General features: G+C 47.7%; 1 protein-coding gene across 1 annotated transcript in view; it reads right to left on the bottom strand.

The window, feature by feature from the left end:
- Nucleotides 1-856: 856 nt before the first annotated feature.
- Nucleotides 857-20,215, bottom strand: part of EVC2 (EvC ciliary complex subunit 2) — a 142,424-nt gene continuing 123,065 nt past the window's right edge. Inside the window, exons 16-20 of the mRNA XM_068975462.1 lie at nucleotides 15,194-15,408; nucleotides 11,881-11,968; nucleotides 6,203-6,399; nucleotides 3,719-3,820; nucleotides 857-1,315 (exon numbers count right to left, since the gene is read on the bottom strand). Coding sequence (XP_068831563.1) covers nucleotides 1,045-1,315; nucleotides 3,719-3,820; nucleotides 6,203-6,399; nucleotides 11,881-11,968; nucleotides 15,194-15,408 — 873 coding nt within the window. The 3' untranslated portion in view covers nucleotides 857-1,044. The remainder of the gene's footprint in view (nucleotides 1,316-3,718; nucleotides 3,821-6,202; nucleotides 6,400-11,880; nucleotides 11,969-15,193; nucleotides 15,409-20,215) is intronic.

Raw genomic sequence — 20,215 nt, 5'->3', positions numbered from 1 at the left:
TTGCAGCAGGGAAGGATGGGGGAAGGGACAGTTAGGAATTGGGATTGACATGCACACACTGCTATATTTAAGATGGATACCCAACAAGGACCTACTGCGCGGCACGGGGAACTCTGCTCAACATTATGTGACAGCCTGGATGGGAGCGGAGTTTGGGGGAGAATAGATACATGTATAGGTATGGCTGAGTCCCTTTGCTGTCCACCTGAAACTATTACAACATTGTTAATTGGCTATGTGTTGTTTAGTCGATAAGTTGTGTCTGATTCATTTGTGACCCCACAGACTGTAGCCCACCAGGCTCCTCTGTCCATGGGATTTTCCAGGCAAGCATACTGGGTGCCATGTCCTTCTGCATAGTTGGCTATGCACGCATGCTAAGTCGCTTCAGTTGTGTCTGATTCTTTGCGACCCCATGGACAGAATGTAGCTCACAAGGCTCCTCTGTCCATGGGATTCTCCAGGCAACAATACTGGAGTGGGTTGGCACGCCCTCTTATACTGCAATATAAAATAAAAAGTTAAAAAATAAAACAAACATAAAAAATAAGTAAATAAATGGTTCCTACAGAAAGCAAAAATGAGTCTCCTTGAGAGTAGCTTATATAAAACACATTAATCAAAAGTTCCCTTGATAAAAATAGAATATGTAACAAACACAATGTGAGAACTGAGAGCCTTGCCCTTTGGCACACAGCCCACACTTCAGTCAGGTGTTTCGGGTATGTGAACTGGGGGTTGTGGGGGGGAGTCTCCCCCAGATCCTCCATGAGCTGGACTGAAAGCAGTGAGGATTCATGGGGTAGTCCCCTGTCTCTTCATGTCCCTTGTGATGCTGAAGGGAGTGGGCCACCTGGGAATTCATGGGACCAGATTAAACTGAGTCCTTGAAAGTCATGGTGGGAGAGGGGGAGGGTTAGAGATGTGTCAGACTCCTTCATGTACAATCGATACCTGCGAGTTGTACATAAAACACGCACACACGCAGATGGGCAGGAGAAAACAAATCTTTGTGTCTTTAGACTCTAGAAACTTCCCTTTGGGCTAGTTCATGCCCAAGGCCCACGCAGCCTTCTTGGTGTTCAGAAAGTTCTTTTTCTTCTTCCTGGGAGGAACATGCAGTGAGATCTCAGGCTCCTTTGGATTTCTGAAGATAAAGAGCTTTTCACCCGTGTTTAATAAATCAACGGCTTCTGCCCCTACAATGGGCACTGGGGTCAGTTCGTCAGTGGACTCCAGGGACAGGTGAGGCCAACTTCCTTTTCCAGAGAATATCACCCTCTCTCTGAGAGGGGGACACGTCTTCTTTAATATGCTAAAGAGAGAACAGAAAATCAGACTGGACATGTTTGGCAATGTACTCTCCTGAGTGTGCTGGACAAGGTTCTCCAGGAAAACTCCCTCTTGGTTCCTAGGTGCCCAGTTAAGTGTCATGTTATAGGGTTTTCTCTGTGGTTGCCAGGGTGGCCCCTGAGATTAGCTGAAGCCCATGGCAGGGGTGGCTGCAGACGGCTCACACTGACTCATCACTGTTCACTTCTCTGGAGTTTGGTGAGCCTGTTGTCAGCATGCTGTCAGCATGCGATCAGCCAGGGTGGGGGTGTTTCACACCACGGAACCTGACAGATTCTACAAGTCAGAGCTTCCTGTCTCCCCCCAGACGACTGGGATACATTGTCCAGGATGCCACTGCCTGTGGGCCTCACACTAAACACAGGCTGGTAAAATCTGAGTGTAAGGCAACAGTTAGAAGTTAGGTAAAATGTGTTAGAAATAGAACAGAGTGACACACTGGGGGAATATCCTATAAAAGGGTTGCTGGAATCCTGCCCATGAGCAGTCCAGTCCCTCAGTTCCAGCTGCACCTGGAAATGGCTCTGACTCCCTCTGAGAGCCCTATATGACCCGAAAGCCGCAGGGTCCTTTGCCCAAGCAGGGCAGGACAGGGCCATGTCATTGCGGGCTGACATATTGGGGGCCACTGGTAGGCTCATGGGCCCTTCCTGAAGAGAAGCGGCTTTGAGGTTCCAACCCCGTCACCATGAACTCCTGCCCTGGCAGCTGTGTCATCTGAGCAAGGATTCAAAGACAGCTCCATCAGCTCCCTCTGACTCACAGTCTCTCCTCCTCCCACCACCCATCCACAGCGCCTTGAGGCAGAGAAAAGGCAGGCACAGTGGCCCAGCACCATGGGCCCAGGGTCCTCCTGATCTGCACTCGCCCACTGACATCAGTGCAGCCCCGGAATGCCTTTGCTTTCCCAACCTCATCCTATTCTAGGACCCCTGACTTCCAGTCCTTAGTGGAGCGCTTTCCCTTTATATGGCCTGAATTTAATTTTCTTGGTTTGGGCTCAATACCCTGATCTAATTCCTCTGGGACTAAATTTTGATGTCCAGCCCATTATCAATGGCTCTGAGACTGTTATCATGGACTCTTTGGGCAGCTTGGTCTCTGCAGCTTCACCCTGAGAAATTCTGGAAGGTGCAGGACTCGGCCACGTCCTTTGGGCATCAGTATTTCCACAGTACATTTTGGTTATCACTTTTTAACCTGTTACATGAAAACGGGTTAACGTAAGTCTTGTCACTCGTGTTACTCTTTTTCCAAATTTCTAGTGGGAAACACACGAGTTCCGGAGTCTGTTGTCTGCGGCAATCTAAAACCACCCTGCCTCCAATTTGCCTCTGCCCTCCAGGTGTGCCGTCCCCGCAGCTCAAAGAGAAAGGGACTCAAGAAAGTGAAAAGAGCAGTGGCCTGGGAGCTCAGGGAAGCAGAGGGCTTGGTTCAGTGCCCCTGAATCCCACGGCCACTTTTCACCAGTGGGGGTCTCTTCCTCTGACCTCCCTGGGCTGGTAAAGCGTGGCCGTGGGATTTCTCCCATTTGCCGGAAGCAGGGAGGCTCAGTGCAACAAGATGAGAAAGGGCTTTGTAAACTATAAAATCTAAGCCTTTAGAATTATTAGGAATAATTCTCCTAATGAGGCCCCATTTAAAAAGAACCACTAGTTAAAATAAGTACTGCAATTAAAATGCTAATAAATGATAGCACATTGTCCCAGTGATAGCAGGCGGCTTATCTTCAGCTCCTAGACTAAGCTCACTTTGCCGTTTTTTTAAAAAAATGGAAGGATAGTTGATTTACAATATTGTGTTTATTTCAGGTGTAAAGCAAAATGATTCAGTTTTATATATGTATTGTTTTTCAGATTCTCTTCCATTATAGGTTATTACAAGATACTGACTATATCCCTGAGCTATACAGTAAATCCTTGTTGCTTATCTATTTTATATGCAGTAGTCTGTATCTGTTAATCCCATATTCCTAATGTATCCCTCCCCACCCCTTTCCACTTTGGTTCCATAATCCTGTTTTCTAAGTCTGTGGGTCTACTTCTGTTTTACCTTCATTTGGTACATTCATTTGTATTATTTTCTTAAACTCCACATATAAGTGCTATCGTTTGATATTTGTCTTTCTGTCTGACTTACTTCACTTTAAACTAAGCCCATTTTGGTAGTATGGCTCTGTGTTCATGCTCTCCCTTGAAAGAAAAATAAACTAAGCCCACTTTGAATAAAGATGTTATCTGGAGGGAAGGAGTGTGTTGCGTCCGCAGTAACCTTCCCTTCACGGTCCCCTCCACCTCCCCTTCCGGGCTCATGGGTGCCCTGACTGACAACCCCTCCAGCCCACCTGAACAGATGCCCTCCTTACCTCTCCTTCCTCTTCCGAGCCCAGAGCATCTTCTCTAATCCTCTGCTTATCAGTTCTCCACGAAGTTTGCTCTCTAAGGCTTGCCACCAGCCCTGGTGTTTCCTGAAGGCAAGAAGAGACATTCTTATATTTTCAAAAAGAACAGAACCTTCAAGCGATGCCTAATCCTAAAAAGCCCTCTGGGAACTCCTTCCTTCAGTATGACATTTGGCTGACAGGAAAAACCCTGAGAGTATTCACATTTGCTCACTTACTCACTCTGTGAACACTAATCAAGCATCTTGCTGGCCAAGTCAAGACACAGTTTCTGCCCCAAGGGGTCCCCAGTCCAGGGGTCACAAACAGGTAGCACGTGACATCGGTCAGATAGAGGGAGGCTGCCGAGATGTGGGGACACTTGAGCTGAGTCTGAGCATCCCAGCAGTTGAATGCATGGAAGATTCCAGAAGCAAAGAGCTCTCTGCGCCGGCTTGTGTGTGGTCCATCTCCCCCAGAGTGGACGTTCTGGGCGGCAGGACTGTCCCTTATTCTCCCACCTACACCGGTGCCTAAGACAGTGGACATACTAAAAGCTCATACATGTTTTATAAATACATGAATAAGAAGATTGAGAAGGTACAATGGAAGCTTAGAAGGAGGGTAAGGCAGCGAGCCTGAATGCCACGTGATTCTCAACTGAAGAAGGGACAGCGAACAGGACAGCGGGAGTGAGGAGATGTCCACGGGCTTGGGTTCAAGTCAAGTCAATACAGGATCGAGTGTCCGCTGGTGCCTGGCTCTGGCCAAGTTCATCCTCTGCCTCAGCTGGTTCACACTGAGCAGCTATGGGGGTTGGGGGGTGGGGTGGGGGTGGGTGCTGAGAGGGGCTACGGGGAAGGCAGAGCGCGGGGAGGGGCGGCTGTGGTGAAGAGCCCTCACCCAGGCTGGGCCAAGCTGTGACCATGCAAGGTCCTGCTCCAGGGTTTCCCCCAGTACCTGCTGCCTGTGTGTCCTCTGATTGCACTAGAGAAAGCAGGCTGAAACAGGAAACTCCGACCACGCCCACACCCAGCCCCGACCACGCCCACCCACACCCCTAGTCCTGTGACCACACTCACGTCCAGCCCCACCCCCGTGCTGGGTCCCTCCTGCTCTTCCCGGCCCCTGCAGACTCCCTCCCCTCCCCTACAGCTGTTTTCACACTCCCATCCTTCCTTGCACCCCAACCTTACTCTTGTTCCTCTGTTGTGCATCTTGCCTTTGTGAATCAGGGACTCCTTTATAAGTCAGGGAAAATAACCTGCATATACACACGTCCACACAATCATGCATTTCCACAGACTCACGGGCATCAAGACGCCCTTCCCTAACCTCCAGGGGATCCTCGTTGAGGACTGGGCTTTGCTGCCTGGCCTTCAGCACTTTCCACGTTGGTCATGGCTTTCCTTGCAGCCTCACCCTTAACAAATTCTGCTCTCAAGTGGCACGGCTGGCTGCCCCATACTCACCTTAGCCAAGGTCCCCCTTCATGCCTTTCCTTAATAAAGACCCTTAACTGGCAAAATGCACACCTGCAACTTGACCCTAAAGTATCTATGCAGCCTTATCCATAATTGAGGAAAAATGAACCCAAACTAAATGTTCAGCAATGGAGTAAGTTACATACACTATGCTACACACCTCAGTAAAATAATAAGCAGCTATGAAAAATGATTTCTATGGAGATGTTTCTATAACTGGGAAAAGCATGAATTTTTTAATTGTTAATAAAAATAGCAGAAAGTCGAAACAGATGTTTAGGAAGACGTTTGTATGTGGACAAGAGCTGAAAGGTAATAAGCAAACTTGCCTCTGCTATAAGGTTCTGAAAAGCAGGAGGTAAGGCTGTATATACTGGGATTCCTATACATGCATGCTCATGCACATGCACACACACACACACACACACACACACACACACACCACACACACTCATACAACCCAGCAGACAAACCCATTCTGGAGGAAGAACTGTAACAAAATGCTAATAGCCAGTTGCTCCAGCTGATAGAACCATGAGCTGAGTCTGAGCATCCCAGCAGTTGAATGCATGGAAGATTCCAGAAGCAAAGAGCTCTCTGCACTGGCTTGTGTGTGGTCCATCTCCCCCAGAGTGGACGTTCTGGGCGGCAGGACTGTCCCTTATTCTCCCACCTACACCGGTGCTTTTCTTTGCCTTTTTCCTTTATGCATTTACTGGATGTATATGGCATATTTACTGCCCAAGGAAACCTACTGTCTTAAGATCCCACTGCGAAGTGAACCGGTGATGAAAAGAGACGCTGTGGACAAAACCCTTGGGCCTGCCATGACTTCCAGGATTCATGATGACACTCCTGGATGCCGTCTACTCCTTGAGTGAGGAAGTTCCCCTGGGAAGCCAGGTGTGCTTGTGCCCATGGTCCGGCTCACCACCCCCAGGAAAATGGGACCTCATTTTCCAAAGGCGGCCGACCCTGCACTCACCCCCTCCTGCCCAGGTCAGCCTGCACCCCGCTGCCATTGTTCTCCACCACGTGGTCTTGATGCTTCTGGCCCACGGAGTCCAGCACAGCCAGCAGCTCGGCCTGCGAGGCTGCGGGCAGAGCCACGGTCAGGAGCCGGCGCAGTGTGCTCCCCGGCAGCATCGTCAGCTTCGACAGGTACGACGCCAGTCTCAGCTCCTGGAGGAGGGAATGCAGGGACTCAGAGCCTCACAGCTCTCACCTTGATGAACAGCAGGGTTGAATGGATCACGGTCTTAGGACTTTTTGTCCCAGGGAGATAAATATTTTAGTAGCTTGGTCTTGAAAACATGTCCCCAAATTTACAGAGCTGTCAAGAAAATCTATTTGGTCAGCAGCCTTGGCTCCCCATGACATTCCCTAAGCCTTCATCCATCCCTTCCAGCTACCCTCCTGGATAGAGGGTAACTCACTCATCATAGTTACAGCCCTGGCCGGCAGCCAGGCCAATTAGTAATTTCTCCTCCTACTCATGTTCCGTGAGGCGGCAGGGCTCAGAGGGAACAGCACAGGCTGTGGAAACAACTGAAAAGGCCCTACAGCAGTGGAGGGTTAAAGAAACTGTACTATGGCCATACCACAGAATTCCAGCCTGCAGTGAAAGAAATGGATGGATCCCTAGGGCTTTCCGCTGCCTGGAAAGAGCCAGGCTGCACAGTCACATCCTGTATGATTCCAAGTGAGTAACCAGAGTTGACAGAATGTAGGGATGGAGAACAGCAGAACTGGCCAGGAGTTAGGGACGCAGTGTGCTGCATGCTAAGTCACTTCAGTCGGGTCTGACTCTTTGTGATCCCATGGACTGCAGCCTGCCAGGCTCCTCTGCCCACGGGGTCCTCCAGGCAAGAATAATGGAGTGGGTTGCCATTTCCCCCTCCAGGGGATCGTCTCAACCTAGAGATCGAACCTTCATCTTTTATGTCTCCTGCATTGGCAGGCAGGTTCTCTACCATGAGCGCCACCTGGGAAAAGCACAAAAATGCTGTTAATTACTCCAAGGGCCACTACCCAGAAATAATTATCAGTAGCATTAGGCAAAGCACACTCTAGCAATCTTTCTACGTATGTATGTAAATAGATGAATGGATGGATGGATGGATGGATGGGTTATACAGATGGATAAATGGATGAGTGGATAAATGAGTTATGGACAGTGGATGGATAGATGATGAGTGGACAAATGGTCAGATGAATGGATGGATGGATGCAGAGATGGTTGGGGGATGGATGGATAGACAGAATAAATGGATAGATGGAAGGATGGGTGGACAAACAGCCAGATGAAAGGAGAGGCAAACAGATGGAGTGATGGACAATGGGTGGATAGACGGACATGAGTATAAAAATGAGATCACAATCCATATAAAATAATATCTATTTTATGTATCTGTTTTGTTGCTTGCCTGCTCTATCCACTAGAATATCAGTTCCTGAGAGACTGGGCTTCATCTGTTTACTTTGCTGCTAAAATCCCAGGGCCTAGGATAGCACTTGCCACTTACTAGGAGCACAGTCAATATTTATTCAAGAAAAAAGCCTCTTCAGAAGATGTTAAGCTGACTCTAAGAAGGAATGATGCTAAAGCTGAAACTCCAGTACTTTGGCCACCTCATGCAAAGAGTTGACTCATTGGAAAAGACTCTGATGCTGGGAGGGATTAGGGGCAGGAGGAGAAGGGGACGACCCAGGATGAGATGGCTGGATGGCATCATGGACTCGATGGATATGAGTCTGAGTGAACTCCGGGAGTTGGTGATGGACAGGGAGGCCTGGCGTGCTGCGATTCATGGGGTCACAAAGAGTCGGACATGACTGAGCGACTGAACTGAACTGAACTGAAGTCATATTATATGTGGTTAAAAAAGAATTCCACTCTACTGTCTACAAGTCATACTGGCACCTCGAGGGAGTAAAGGAGATGAGTTCAGTGAGGACCTCAGGTGGGGTCCCAACCTCTTCCCACAGCACAAGGAACCTTTCTGCCTTGCTGAGTTAGTACCATTCATTTTAAAATGAGCTCCCCCTTCCCATTTTAATCACAAAACAGTTAGGAAATATTTTGCTTCAAAGGGAATGGTGCAGTAGCATGAAATGAGTAGCACCTTTAAAGGAAGAGAAACTGGTTTAAAACCAGCTTCACCACTGACTGGCTGTGGGACCTTGGCTAAGTCACATCACCTCTCTGACCCTCAGTTTCTTCATCTGTCCAGTGATGGTCCTCTCCATGCCTCTCCGTGACACTGGGCTGATATCCACTGCTGCTGGTACCACTGCCATCTCAGAAGGAGTGATGGATTTGCAGCAGTGCCTCGGGGAGGCTCTTCCCACTGCCAGGGCCCCCAGAGCAACAGTGAGTATTAACTGGGATGATGTGTGATGTGTCTAGCACAGAGCAGACATCTGAGTGTTATTTTGACATTGTCATAAGTATACAAAGTTGCATAAATATGAAAACATGGGTGCTCATGTGGAAATGATCCTTCATGCAAATATTGTAATTCAAACTACGCTGTCCCTAAGGTAGTGTAATAAGCAGGAAATAAAACAAAAGACACAGAGAGGTGGGGGAGGGTTGGGAGGGAGGGGGAGAGAAAGACAGAGATTGCAGGGGAAAGAAGAAAAAGAAGGAGGAGAAGAAGGAAGAGGAGGAAGAGGGGGAGGAGTATTCAGAAGAAGTAGAAAGAATGGGGGTGGGACTGGGTTTCCCTGGTTATTCTCTTGCCTGGTACAAAGAAAAAACAGGCAAAAACAGGACTCTTCTACAAAGGGAGTGATGGTTAATTTTATAGGTGAACTTGTCTAGGCCACAGTGCCAAGATTTATATGGAGAAACATAATTCTGGATATATCTGTGAAGTAGCTTTTGAATGAGATTAACACTTGAGTCAGTGGACTTAAAGCAGATTGCCCTCCACAATGTGGGTGGGCTCCATCTAATCAGGTGAAAGCTTGACCAGAACAAAGACTGACCCCTGAGCCAGAGGGAATTCTGCCAGTAGTGGGCCTTTGAACTTGAACTGCGACACTGGCTCTTTCCTGGTCTCCAGCCTGCTCTTCCATATCGTCAGCCTATTTGGACTTGCCAGTCTCCACAATCACATATGCTAATTCCTTAAAGTAAACCTCTTTCTCCCTCTTTTCCCAAGTCTTTGTGATTCTGTTTCTCTGGAAAACCCTCACTAATACACAAGGGCTGGAAAGAAAGAAATGAAGTTGAGTAGACATGGCTGGGGGATTCTACAAGGCACAGGATGGGGAGGGGGTGCAAAGCAAAGTCACCCTCCTAATGATTCCTGCTGCTCAAGACTTCCATCCCATCAGCATTTTACTGCTGACAGAGCCAGTTCTTTAGCAGAGCTCACAGTTTAAAAGAGCCAACAAATTAGGGGTGAACCTGGATGATATTCTACACATGGCACTTTGGCCATCTGTCAAGTCTCTTAGTGACAAAGAGGAAGGGGAATCACAGTGAGCATGGGAGATGGCTCAGTTCCCACAGAGACCCAGGCCAGGAGCAGCATGTGCTCTGCAGGGCAACAGGGCAGGAGGAGCACGTGCTGTGTAGTCACCAACCCCAGGCCGAGTCCTGAGCTCCAAGGAGGACGGTGAGCCCTGGAACTCTAAGCCACCCATTCATACCTTGGTTGCTCTATTTGCAAAATAGAGAAGATAGTTCCTGATTCCCAGCTTTCTGCAGGGATTAAATGAATAACTGATATGAGTGCCTAGGATGATACTCAACGCACAACAGGTGTTCTGGAAACTTCTGCTCCCTCCCCCATCCCCAGTCTGGAGCTCAGGCTAAGAGATGTGGGGTAGAAGAATGTGGGCTCCAATCCTAGCTCCACCAGGCTCCTCAATGTGAGCTTGGGCAATAATGTCCCCTCTGGAGGACCTGTGTATAAGGGGATGATAGTAGAATTGCCAGACAGTGAGATGAATGGCAAGTACTCTCCTGGGTCCTGCCATGAGTGGGTACTCCTCTCTTGCTGTAAATATCAAGAAAGCCCCAGTCAGCTCTCATGTCAAAGAGGAAGAAGCATGTTAGACTTAACTACTGACTTTGACGCTTAACTTTGTCTTCCTGTCTGGTGTGATTGGCAGAATAATGGCCTCGAAGGTGTTCATGCCCCATGCCAGAACCTGTGAATATGTCATTTTACATGGCAAGGGACTTTGTGATGAAGCTTAATGATCATGAGCTGAGAGTATCCTAGACTGATTATCCAGATGAGTCCAACCTCATCATCATACAGGTCCTTAAAAGCACAGTACTTTTCCTGCTGTGGTAGGTCAGAGAGAGATGTGATGACGATGGAAGAAGCATCAGTAAGATGTGATTTGTTGAGTTTGAGGGTGAAAGAAGGGAGCCATGATCTAAGAAATTCAAATGCCTCTAGAAACTGGTAACAGCCATCAGCTGACAGCTAGCAAGGAAATGAAAACCTCAGTCCTACAACCACAATGAATCAAATTCTGACAATTACTGGAATGAGGAGGAGACAGATTCTCCCAGAGCCTTAGAAGGAGTACAGACCTGTTGACACTTTAATTTTAGTCTGGTAAAACCCATGCAGGACTTCTGACCCACAGAACAAGAAGATAATAAATTTGTGTTCTGTTAACCCACTAAATTGGTAGTAATTTGTTACAGGAGCAATAAGAAACTAATACAAGTGAGAAGATGTGTGTGCCTGTGGACAGTTGTGGCCAATCCTGCTGGCTGGACACCAGAAAGTGCCCCTACCCCTGCTCCCTGCTGGCTCTCTTTGGAGGCTGAAAAGGAAGTGTGGAACTTGCAGCCCCCCAGCAACCAGGGATCCATGGGTCGGGTCTCCTCAGGACATGAGTATAATTTGCTTCAGAGACTTGGTGGCATGTACTTTCTTGGAAAGAAAAGATAGCAGAGTGATTGTGTTCTACCTTCACCCTCTTCACGTGAACACAGACACAGCAGCTGGAACTTCAAGGAGAGGTGGGAAGAATCAGAGTGTAACAGTGACATCGTTGAACTGAAGCAAGGTCAGCAACACCTACCTCCCAATGGCCTGTGACTGGCATAAGCCACTGTCACAAATCACATTTGCTGAGACTCAAAGAAACCAGGAAGCCCGCCTTGGGATGCACATGAAACACCACTGGTAGAGTTACGTAACTCTGCGTATGACTCCGTGTGCACAGCCTCGCGCTCTGTCTCAGGAACACTGGTGAGGGCTGCAGCTCTGGCCAAGAATGAGACTACCTAACCTCAACACAGAAAAGTTGAAACGTGGTGTACAATCTCAGCATTCTCCTTATATGGCCCAGATTTCAATGACTAACTTTGTCCCTGGTAGAACTTACTCTGTGTATATTAAACCTATTTAAGACTGAGAAGAAGACCATTTGGGTGCCTGTCTAATCACAGAAAAGAAACTGACCAGGGCAGCGATTACTATTGTTTTTGCTGCTGTTGTAACCCCAATTGAATGTCCCCTAGGTGCTGGCCCTGGGCCGGGCCTTTTCACAAATCCTCTTAGCAGTTCTCAAGGTTCCTGTTACCATCTGTGTCCTGCAGGTGAGGAAACGTGGACTCTGAGAAAAAGGTCAAGTTATGGGCTGGCAAGGGATGGACCCAAGGCACAGTGAACTTGTTCTCACCTGGCCATACAGGGTCACAAAGGTGTCAGTCTCCATATTCTCCAGCAAATCTTCCAGCACGACACTGTCTTCTTGCTCCTCTCTCACACTAGGGTGAAAACAAAATCTCTATCAGTTCAGTGTTGTTATAAAGTGATCCTATGAGAAGACTGTCTAGTTGGTTAAATAACAAAGTATCAAAAACCTAATCTACATGATTAAAAAAAAATCCATCAAAAGAGATAGCCAGAAGAAGCTGTCCTCTTTTTAGCTAGATTATCTCACAAATACATGAATCAGGGACTGCTCACCAGGATGGAGGGCTCCTTCAAGTGAGAATTTTTGTGGGAACTATATGGAGACTTTTCTGTGGCTTTGAAGGGCAACTTGTACTCTGCATGGCTATTAGTATAACTGATGTCATCTTGGGCCCTTACAGTATTTCCTGTCCTTCTGCTGACCCACCCAGGACTGTGCAATTAATCACTTCTCTGTCATCAAAGGCTTTGTAGTTAATAGATATTGTTTAACAATCATTCAGTTCAGTTCAGTTGCTCAGTCGTGTCCGGCTCTTTGCACCCCATGAATCGGAGCACGCCAGGCCTCCCTGGCCATCACCATCTCCCGGAGTTGACTCAGACTCACGTCCATCAAGTTGGTGATGCCATCCAGCCATCTCATCCTCTGTCGTCCCCTTCTCCTCCTGCCCCCAATCCCTCACAGCATCAGAGTCTTTTCCAATGAGTCAACTCTTCGCATGAGGTGGCCAAAGTACTGGAGTTTCAGCTTCAGCATCATTCCTTCCAAAGAAATCCCAGGGTTGATCTCTTTCAGGATGGACTAGTTGGATCTCCTTGCAGTCCAAGGGACTCTCAAGAGTCTTCTCCAACACCACAGTTCAAAAGCATCAATTCTTCGGTGCTCAGCCTTCTTCACAGTCCAACTCTCACATCCATACATGACCACAGGAAAAACCATAGCCTTGACTAGACGGACCTTAGTTGGCAAAGTAATGTCTCTGCTTTTGAATATGCTGTCTAGGTTGGTCATAACTTTTCTTCCAAGGAGTAAGCATCTTTTAATTTCATGGCTGCAATCACCATCTGCAGTGATTTTGGAGCCCAAAAAAATAAAGTCTGACACTGTTTCCACTGTTTCCCCATCTATTTCCCATGAAGTGATGGGACCAGATGCCATGATCTTCGTTTTCTGAATGTTGAACTTTAAGCCAACTTTTGCTCTCCTCTTTCACTTTCATCAAGAGGCTTTTTAGTTCCTCTTCACTTTCTGCCATCAGGGTGGTGTCATCTGCATATCTGAGGTGATTGATATTTCTCCCGGCAATCTTGATACCAGCTTGTGTTTCTTCCAGTCCAGCGTTTCTCATGATCTACTCTGCATATAAGTTAAATAACAGGGTGACAATATACAGCCTTGATGAACTCCTTTTCCTATTTGGAACCAGTCTGTTGTTCCATGTCCATTTCTAACTGTTGCTTCCTGACCTGCATACAGATTTCTCAAGAGGCAGGTCAGGTGGTCTGGTATTCCCATCTCTTTCAGAATTTTCCAGTTTATTGTGATCCACACAGTCAAAGGCTTTGGCATAGTCAATAAAGCAGAAATAGATATTTTTCTGGAACTCTCTTACTTTTTTCATGACCCAGCGGATGTTGGCAATTTGATCTCTTGTTCCTCTGCCTTTTCTAAAACCAGCTTGAACATCAGGGAGTTCACGGTTCACGTATTGCTGAAGCCTGGCTTGGAGAATTTTGAGCATTACTTTACTAGCATGTGAGATGAGTGCAATTGTAACAATCATTCTCTCTCTGCTAAGTCACTTCAATAGTGTCTGACTCTGTGTGACCCCATAGATGGCAGCCCACCAGGCTCCCCAGTCCCTGGGATTCTCCAGGCAAGAACACTGGAGTGGGTTGCCATTTCCTTCTCCAATGCATGAAAGTGAAAAGTGAAAGGGAAGTCGCTCAGTCGTGTTTGACTTGTAGCGACCCCATGGACAGCAGCCTACCAGGTTCCTCTGTCCATGGGATTTTCCGGGCAAGAGTACTGGAGTGGGGTGCCATCGCCTTCTCCCTTAGGGTCAGGTATTTTCTGTGCTTTGTTATTCCCTAGAAAAAGATTAAAACCTTCCCTGAAGTATTCCTGGCATCCAGAGACTAGTTACTCACTCATAAATTTTGACTTAGGAACACACATCCCATTTCCAAGCACCTACCCCATAACATAGGTTACTTAGAAAATTGTCTCAATGGCCCCTCGGTTTAGAGTGAAGCTGTGAAGCCTTCTGGGTTGTTGTCCACGTGATCCCACTATGTGAGTAAGTTACCCTAGATAAATGGATCCATTGGTTAAATGGAGCTGCCTGCCTTGCTTTTCAGTCTCAAGACGCCTGCTCAGTACAGTGGGTGCTTTTTGATCCCTCTGACCTCCAACAGTGATCCTAATTAGGTGATCTCAGTATTAGCGGTCATGCCTTGTGCTCAAGAACACCAAGGTCTGGGGTCTTCATCCACCACGTGCTCCTGTGTTGAGGTGGGCCCAGAACCATCTCCCAAGGGTGGACCTGGCTCTGACCACAGAAGCTGGGTGACACCTTATCACATGAGGTCTCCATCAGGCTTCTTGACTTCCCCACAAGGTGGCCTTCCCAGTCTATCCCCTCAGATGATTAAAGCTGGTATTCTGGGTTATCTATCCTGCCTCTTGCTGGTTATTAGGCCTGATATACTGCAATTCATGGGGTCGCAAAGAGTCAGACACGACTGAGCGACTGAACTGAACTGAAACCCTGTGAGGGTACAACTCATACAAATAGCTTGATCCGCAGCAATTTTCTCCATGAAGCATGGAATACATTAGGGTGTTAAATATACTAAAATCCATAATCAAGTCCAAGTCAAATCAACATCTCTGAGCATTTTCCTCTGATCAAACAGAGTCAGCCTCTTATGCAATTATTTCAGTGGAACAGAATTGTGCTTTGATGTTGTGTTTACACAGAAAAGCATAATCAAACACATTAAAGTCACCTGTAATCTCACCACACAGAAATCACATCTATTACAGTCTGGCCTATTTTCTTTCAGTGAATTTGCATTTTCAAAAATGGAGTCATGCTATGTATTATAGTTTTCACCCTGTTCTTCACAGTGGAAAATTACAAAGCTGTTAAAAATTGTGTTTTCCGAAACATACATGTACCCCTGTGTTCACTGCAACACTAGTTACAATAGCCAAGATATGGAAGCAACCTAAGTGTCCATCCACAGATGAATGCATAAAGAAGATGTCATACACTGGGTCCTTAGCTCACCTCTGCTGGTGATGCTCCAGTAGCTTCTGACCCTTGCTAAGGGCTCGCCGCAGGACAGCAGAGACTTGCCTTTCAGAATCTGTCTCCTCCGGTTCCTGCAGAAGCCCAGGTCCTTCGCCTGCCCACTGCTGCCAACTGTCCAGTGCCCGCTGCAGCTGGGCCGCCTCCTGGTGTGCCAGCTGGTCCTCCAACTTTCTCTCCAGCTCCTGGAGCTCCTGCACACAGAGGGGCAGGTACTGAGCACAAGGCAGGTGGGCCGAGGGATAAAATCCACCCCTCTTGGCTCAGCACTGAAAGCCTGGCAGGACCTTCTCTTCTTTTTTAAATTAATTAATTTATTTTAATTGGAGGCTAATTATTTTACCATACTGTAGTGGGTTTTGCCATACATTGACATGAATCAGCCATGGGTGGACATGTGTTCCCCATCACTGTCCGCCCCCTGCCATCCAGCTGTGCAAATAGCACAACGAGATTGCATCCGGGTCTCTCACACCTCGTGCCTTTGCACATGCTGTGCCCCTATCTGCAGGCCCTTTCCCTGTTTGCCTGGCCAACTCCGAGTCTTCTTTCAAAGACTGGCTTTAGAAGACCCTCCTTGGGGAAACTGCTTTGTGCTGTCTCAGCCATAGTCCATGATGCTACTGGCTAGAGCTGCTGGGGGTCCTCACCTGGGTCCACATTTCCTGTGGCAGCCCCCAGAGACATTTCCCTGTTGGGCCGATGCTGAGGTTAGACCAGTCTTTGTGATTCTTATGACTATTTTTGTGACTTCTTGTGAATCTATAATTATTTCAAAATAAAAAAGCTGAAAAATATTATTTTCAGTAAAACTTCAGTATTAAACATTCAGTACAAATTAAATATTAAACAGACACTAGAAAATGAAGGGTAGAAAGATGTGAGGGAACAGAAGCATGTTACAAAGTTAGCAGCTTTTGCCTGCACACTGGGACAACACCTCAGCCACAACCATCAAGGACCTTGAAAACACAAGGAACACATTCTGGAGGGTACATGGCACACCTGGGCCACACAGCAGGGTCAAAAGGAGAGAGAAAGAACATGACCCGGGTGCTCTGCCATTTTGGGGGTCAAAGGTGGAGTACCTAGGGATCACTGGTTCTCTCTCTGTTGGTAAACTTAAGACAGCAGGAATTAGGATGCAGAGAGGGCAAAGCAGGTTCACTCAAGAGATCAGTTATGTAGGTCAACCAGAACTTCCCAGAAACAGGAACTTCATGGGTGGGGCAGTCTGCTTTTATCTAGTTGTTTAGTTGGCAACCTGTTTATTTCAGTCGGATGTTTTTGAAATGGTTGCCTCGGTAATCAAAAGCTGTCAGGGACTTACTACAGGCTCCCTATGTTCCTTGAGAGATACAGACACCCCTTCCTCAACTGCCCACTCACTACCCCTAGTATTTTCCTGTTACAGACTGAATGACTGCTTGTGGCGCCTTAGATCCATATGCTGGATCCCTAATCCTCAGTGAGAGGGTGCCTGGAGGTGTGGGCTTTAGGGGTCAGTAGGGCTTCCCAGGTGGCACTAGTGGTAAAGAACCCACCTACCAAGGCAAGAGATGCAAGAGATGCAGGCTCCATCCCTGAGTTGGGAAGATCCCCTGGAGGAGAAAATGGCAACCCACTCCAGTTTTCTTGCTGGGAAAATCTCATAGGCAGAGGAGCCTGGCAGGCTACAGTCCATAGGATTGCAAAGAGTCAGAGAGGACTGCAAGCAGTCCTGCATAGGTTTAGACAGACATGAGGGTGGGGCCCCCCATGATGGGATTAGTGCCCTTATAGGAAGAAAAAGAGATTGGCGCTCTCTCTGTCACATGACAGCACAGTGAGAAGGCAGCTGTGTGCAAACCACAACGATTCTTCACCAGAAACAGAATCGGCTGTCACCTTGATCTTGGACTTCCCAGCCTCAAGAACCGTGAGAAAATCAATGTCTGTTCTTTAAGCCCTGAAGTCTATGGTGTTTGGACCCAGCAGCACAAGCAGACTGGAACAATCCTCTATTTCCTGCTAGAGTGTGAGCTCCTGGGGTGCAGGGCTGCATTTCTACCCCCTCATCTGCAGCCCATGGCACCTGCCCAGCAACTCACACCTGTTACAGATGTATGTGGGGTATCAGCATGTATTCTACACGATGAAGGCTGGGCTGGACCAGCAAACGTGGATCATGCCTCACACCAACCATTCTCAGGTCACACCCAGCACTGCTCTCAGTGCCCTGCATAGATTCATCTCATTGAATCCTTATAAAAATTACATGGAAACCATACTTCTTTTCCGTTAGCTATGTAGAAACTGAGGCAGAAAGAAAAAGGTCATGTGATTCTTAAGGGGGCTTCCCAGGTGGCTCAGCAGTGAAGAATCCATCTGCAATGCAGGAAACACAGGACACATGGGTTTGGTTCCTGGATCAGGAAGACCCCCTGGAGGAAGGCATGGCAACCCACTCCAGCATTTTTGTCTGGAGAATCCCATGGATAGAGGAACCTGGAGGGCTTCAGTTCATAGGGTTGTAAAGAGTTGGACATGACTAAAGGGACTCAGCACGTACGTCCATGAATCTTTAGTGGCAGAATGAGAATATGGCACCAGGTCAGCTGGCTCCATGATTTGGTTTGTGCCCTAACCCTCAAGCTATACTGTCTCTCACTGGCCAAACAAGAAATTGGCAGCCTGAGGCCATCAGAGTCAGAAAATCTGGGAACAAGAGACTATCCACAGTCTGTTTAGGTGGGGAAGAGAGGGTGGGCAGGAAGGTGGGCTTTAGGGGTTACTGGCCAGTGTTCTACCAAGGGGTGGGGTGAGGGTGGGGTTTGATCCTAAGAGGCCTTGGATAGACGGCATCAGGTGATGGTCGTCGTTGATCTTCCTAAATTTTGTACAAAACAATCTGCCTTTTTGCAGAGGCACCAAAGCTTGCATCAAAGTCTCAGAAACATTACTCAAAAATCAAGACATGGAGAAAATGGCAAGAGAGGTAAACTGAGGTCATGGCATGGAGAGCATATAGGTTTTGCCTCCAGTGCTGTGAAAAGTTTGGGATGCTCTGAGTACTGGCTTCTGGCATGATGAGATTTCCAATTGTTACCATCCTTCTCTTTGCTGCACCCCAAATGGAAACATAACCAAACACAGCGTTTCCAACAGCACTAATGAGTTTCCACTCCCATGTTCTGTCAGTGTGCCTGGAGCTGGTCATGGACCAGGCTTCCACTGAGGTGCCAGCCCCAGCCCACTGCATGGGGAAGGAAGGGACAAACCCACGCCTGCCAGTGTCCCTGAAACAGGCAGAGCACAGAAAGCTGGCATGTCACACTTTGATTTTCCAAGACCAGGTGAACCCCCGTTGGGAACAAATATATCCTGCAGGTTCTAAGTTGCTGATGGCAGGTTCTCCCAGGGGTCAGTCCTATCCTCAAGCCCCTGCCACTGAGCACTACTGGAATCCAAGATGTGGTTCTAGAATCTGCTCTCTTCACTAGAGTTTCCATGCTGAGGCAGGGACTCTGGGATTGTCTTGCTCATCCCTCTCCCCAGCAGAGAGTAGGCTTCCCAGGTGTCTCAGCTGTAAAGAATTTGCCTGCCAAATAGGAAACCTGGATTGGATCCCTGGGTCTGGAAGATCCCCTGGAGAAGGAAATGGCAACCCACTCCAGTATTCTCACCTGGAGAATCCCATGAACAAAGGAGCCTGGCAGTTTACGATTCATGGAGTCACAAGCGTTGGACATGACTGAGTGAACAGCAGCCGCAGCTTCCCAACAGGAAGCAGGCGCCTGGCCTATGGAGTCACAGTAATCAGCATCATCTTATTATTAATAATAATAATGGCAATTAGCACGCACCGAACTTCCACATTGTGCTAGATTCGATTCATGGTATCTTTACATGAATTAATATGTTTGACCTTCATAAACCGGCACAAACTAGGAATTTGTTAATACCCCATTATATAAGTAAGTTAGCTAAGGAGCAGAGAGTGTAAGGACATGTGAAGTCCCAAGAACCTGAGAGAGGAGTAACTTCAGGTTTCTCTAACTCGGGGCGCTAGCTCTGGAAAGCACTCTGTAGACATCTGTTGAATGAATGGATGGATGGACAGATGGGTAGATGATGATGATGAAGACAGACAGTTCCAGGCCATTTACTGGGCATGAGGGATTCCGGGGTGAATGAGACATGGCCCCTAGACTCTGGAAACTCACAGTCTAGCGTGGGAGACAGTTGTGCAAACACAGATACAGTGACAGCTAACAGGTCACCTCACGGAATCTAGACGGAGGGTGAGCACAGAGCTAGGAGAAATCAACTCTGCCCAAGGGAATCATGGATGGCTTCACAGAAGAAGCAACATTTGGCTTGTTGCAGCTGCCAGAGAGGAGACTGTAGGGTGGGCAGCAGAAGCTTTCTAGACAGAGGTCCTTCAAAGGAACTGAGGCCTGAATGTATCTCAACCGTTCAGGAAGGTCTAAGGGCTAAAATGCAGGGTCTGAGGGAGGGAGGGGTAGAGGGGAGATATTAAAATATGGAGCTGGGAATGGGGCTGTCACTAATTATTTTTATTTTTCAGAAATGTTGCTTTGGCTGAAGGGTGGAGGAGACTGCAGGAGGGAAAGAAGGAGCCAGGTGAGAATTGGTGTGAGAACAGGAACTGGGCTTTGCAAGCAGGAGGTGTGGGCTTTGATTCCCAGTTCTGGGACTGTCGTAAAATGAGTTAACAGTCCTAAGCCTCAACTCCATCTGTAGAATGGGAATAAAAACATCTCGGGGCTGACAGAAGGTTTGCACACTTAACACGATGCCCTGGCCCTGATGAGAGCTACTCCTGGTGTGATTTTTTGTTTTCAGGTCTAGATTTGTCTGAGTAGCGAAGCTGGGTGGCAAAGGTCAAAAGTAAGAAAATTAAGGCAGAATCGACAGACTGAGTGACTGGTGGTGAGTGGGCAGTAAGGCAGAGGACAGAAAGGGAAGACATCCAGTCCAGGCTTGGAAAAGTAGATA

The sequence above is a fragment of the Capricornis sumatraensis genome, chromosome 7 (genome assembly GCF_032405125.1).
Source record: "Capricornis sumatraensis isolate serow.1 chromosome 7, serow.2, whole genome shotgun sequence".
Classification (NCBI taxonomy): Eukaryota; Metazoa; Chordata; class Mammalia; order Artiodactyla; family Bovidae; genus Capricornis; species Capricornis sumatraensis.
This window is presented reverse-complemented; position numbering and strand designations above follow the sequence as displayed.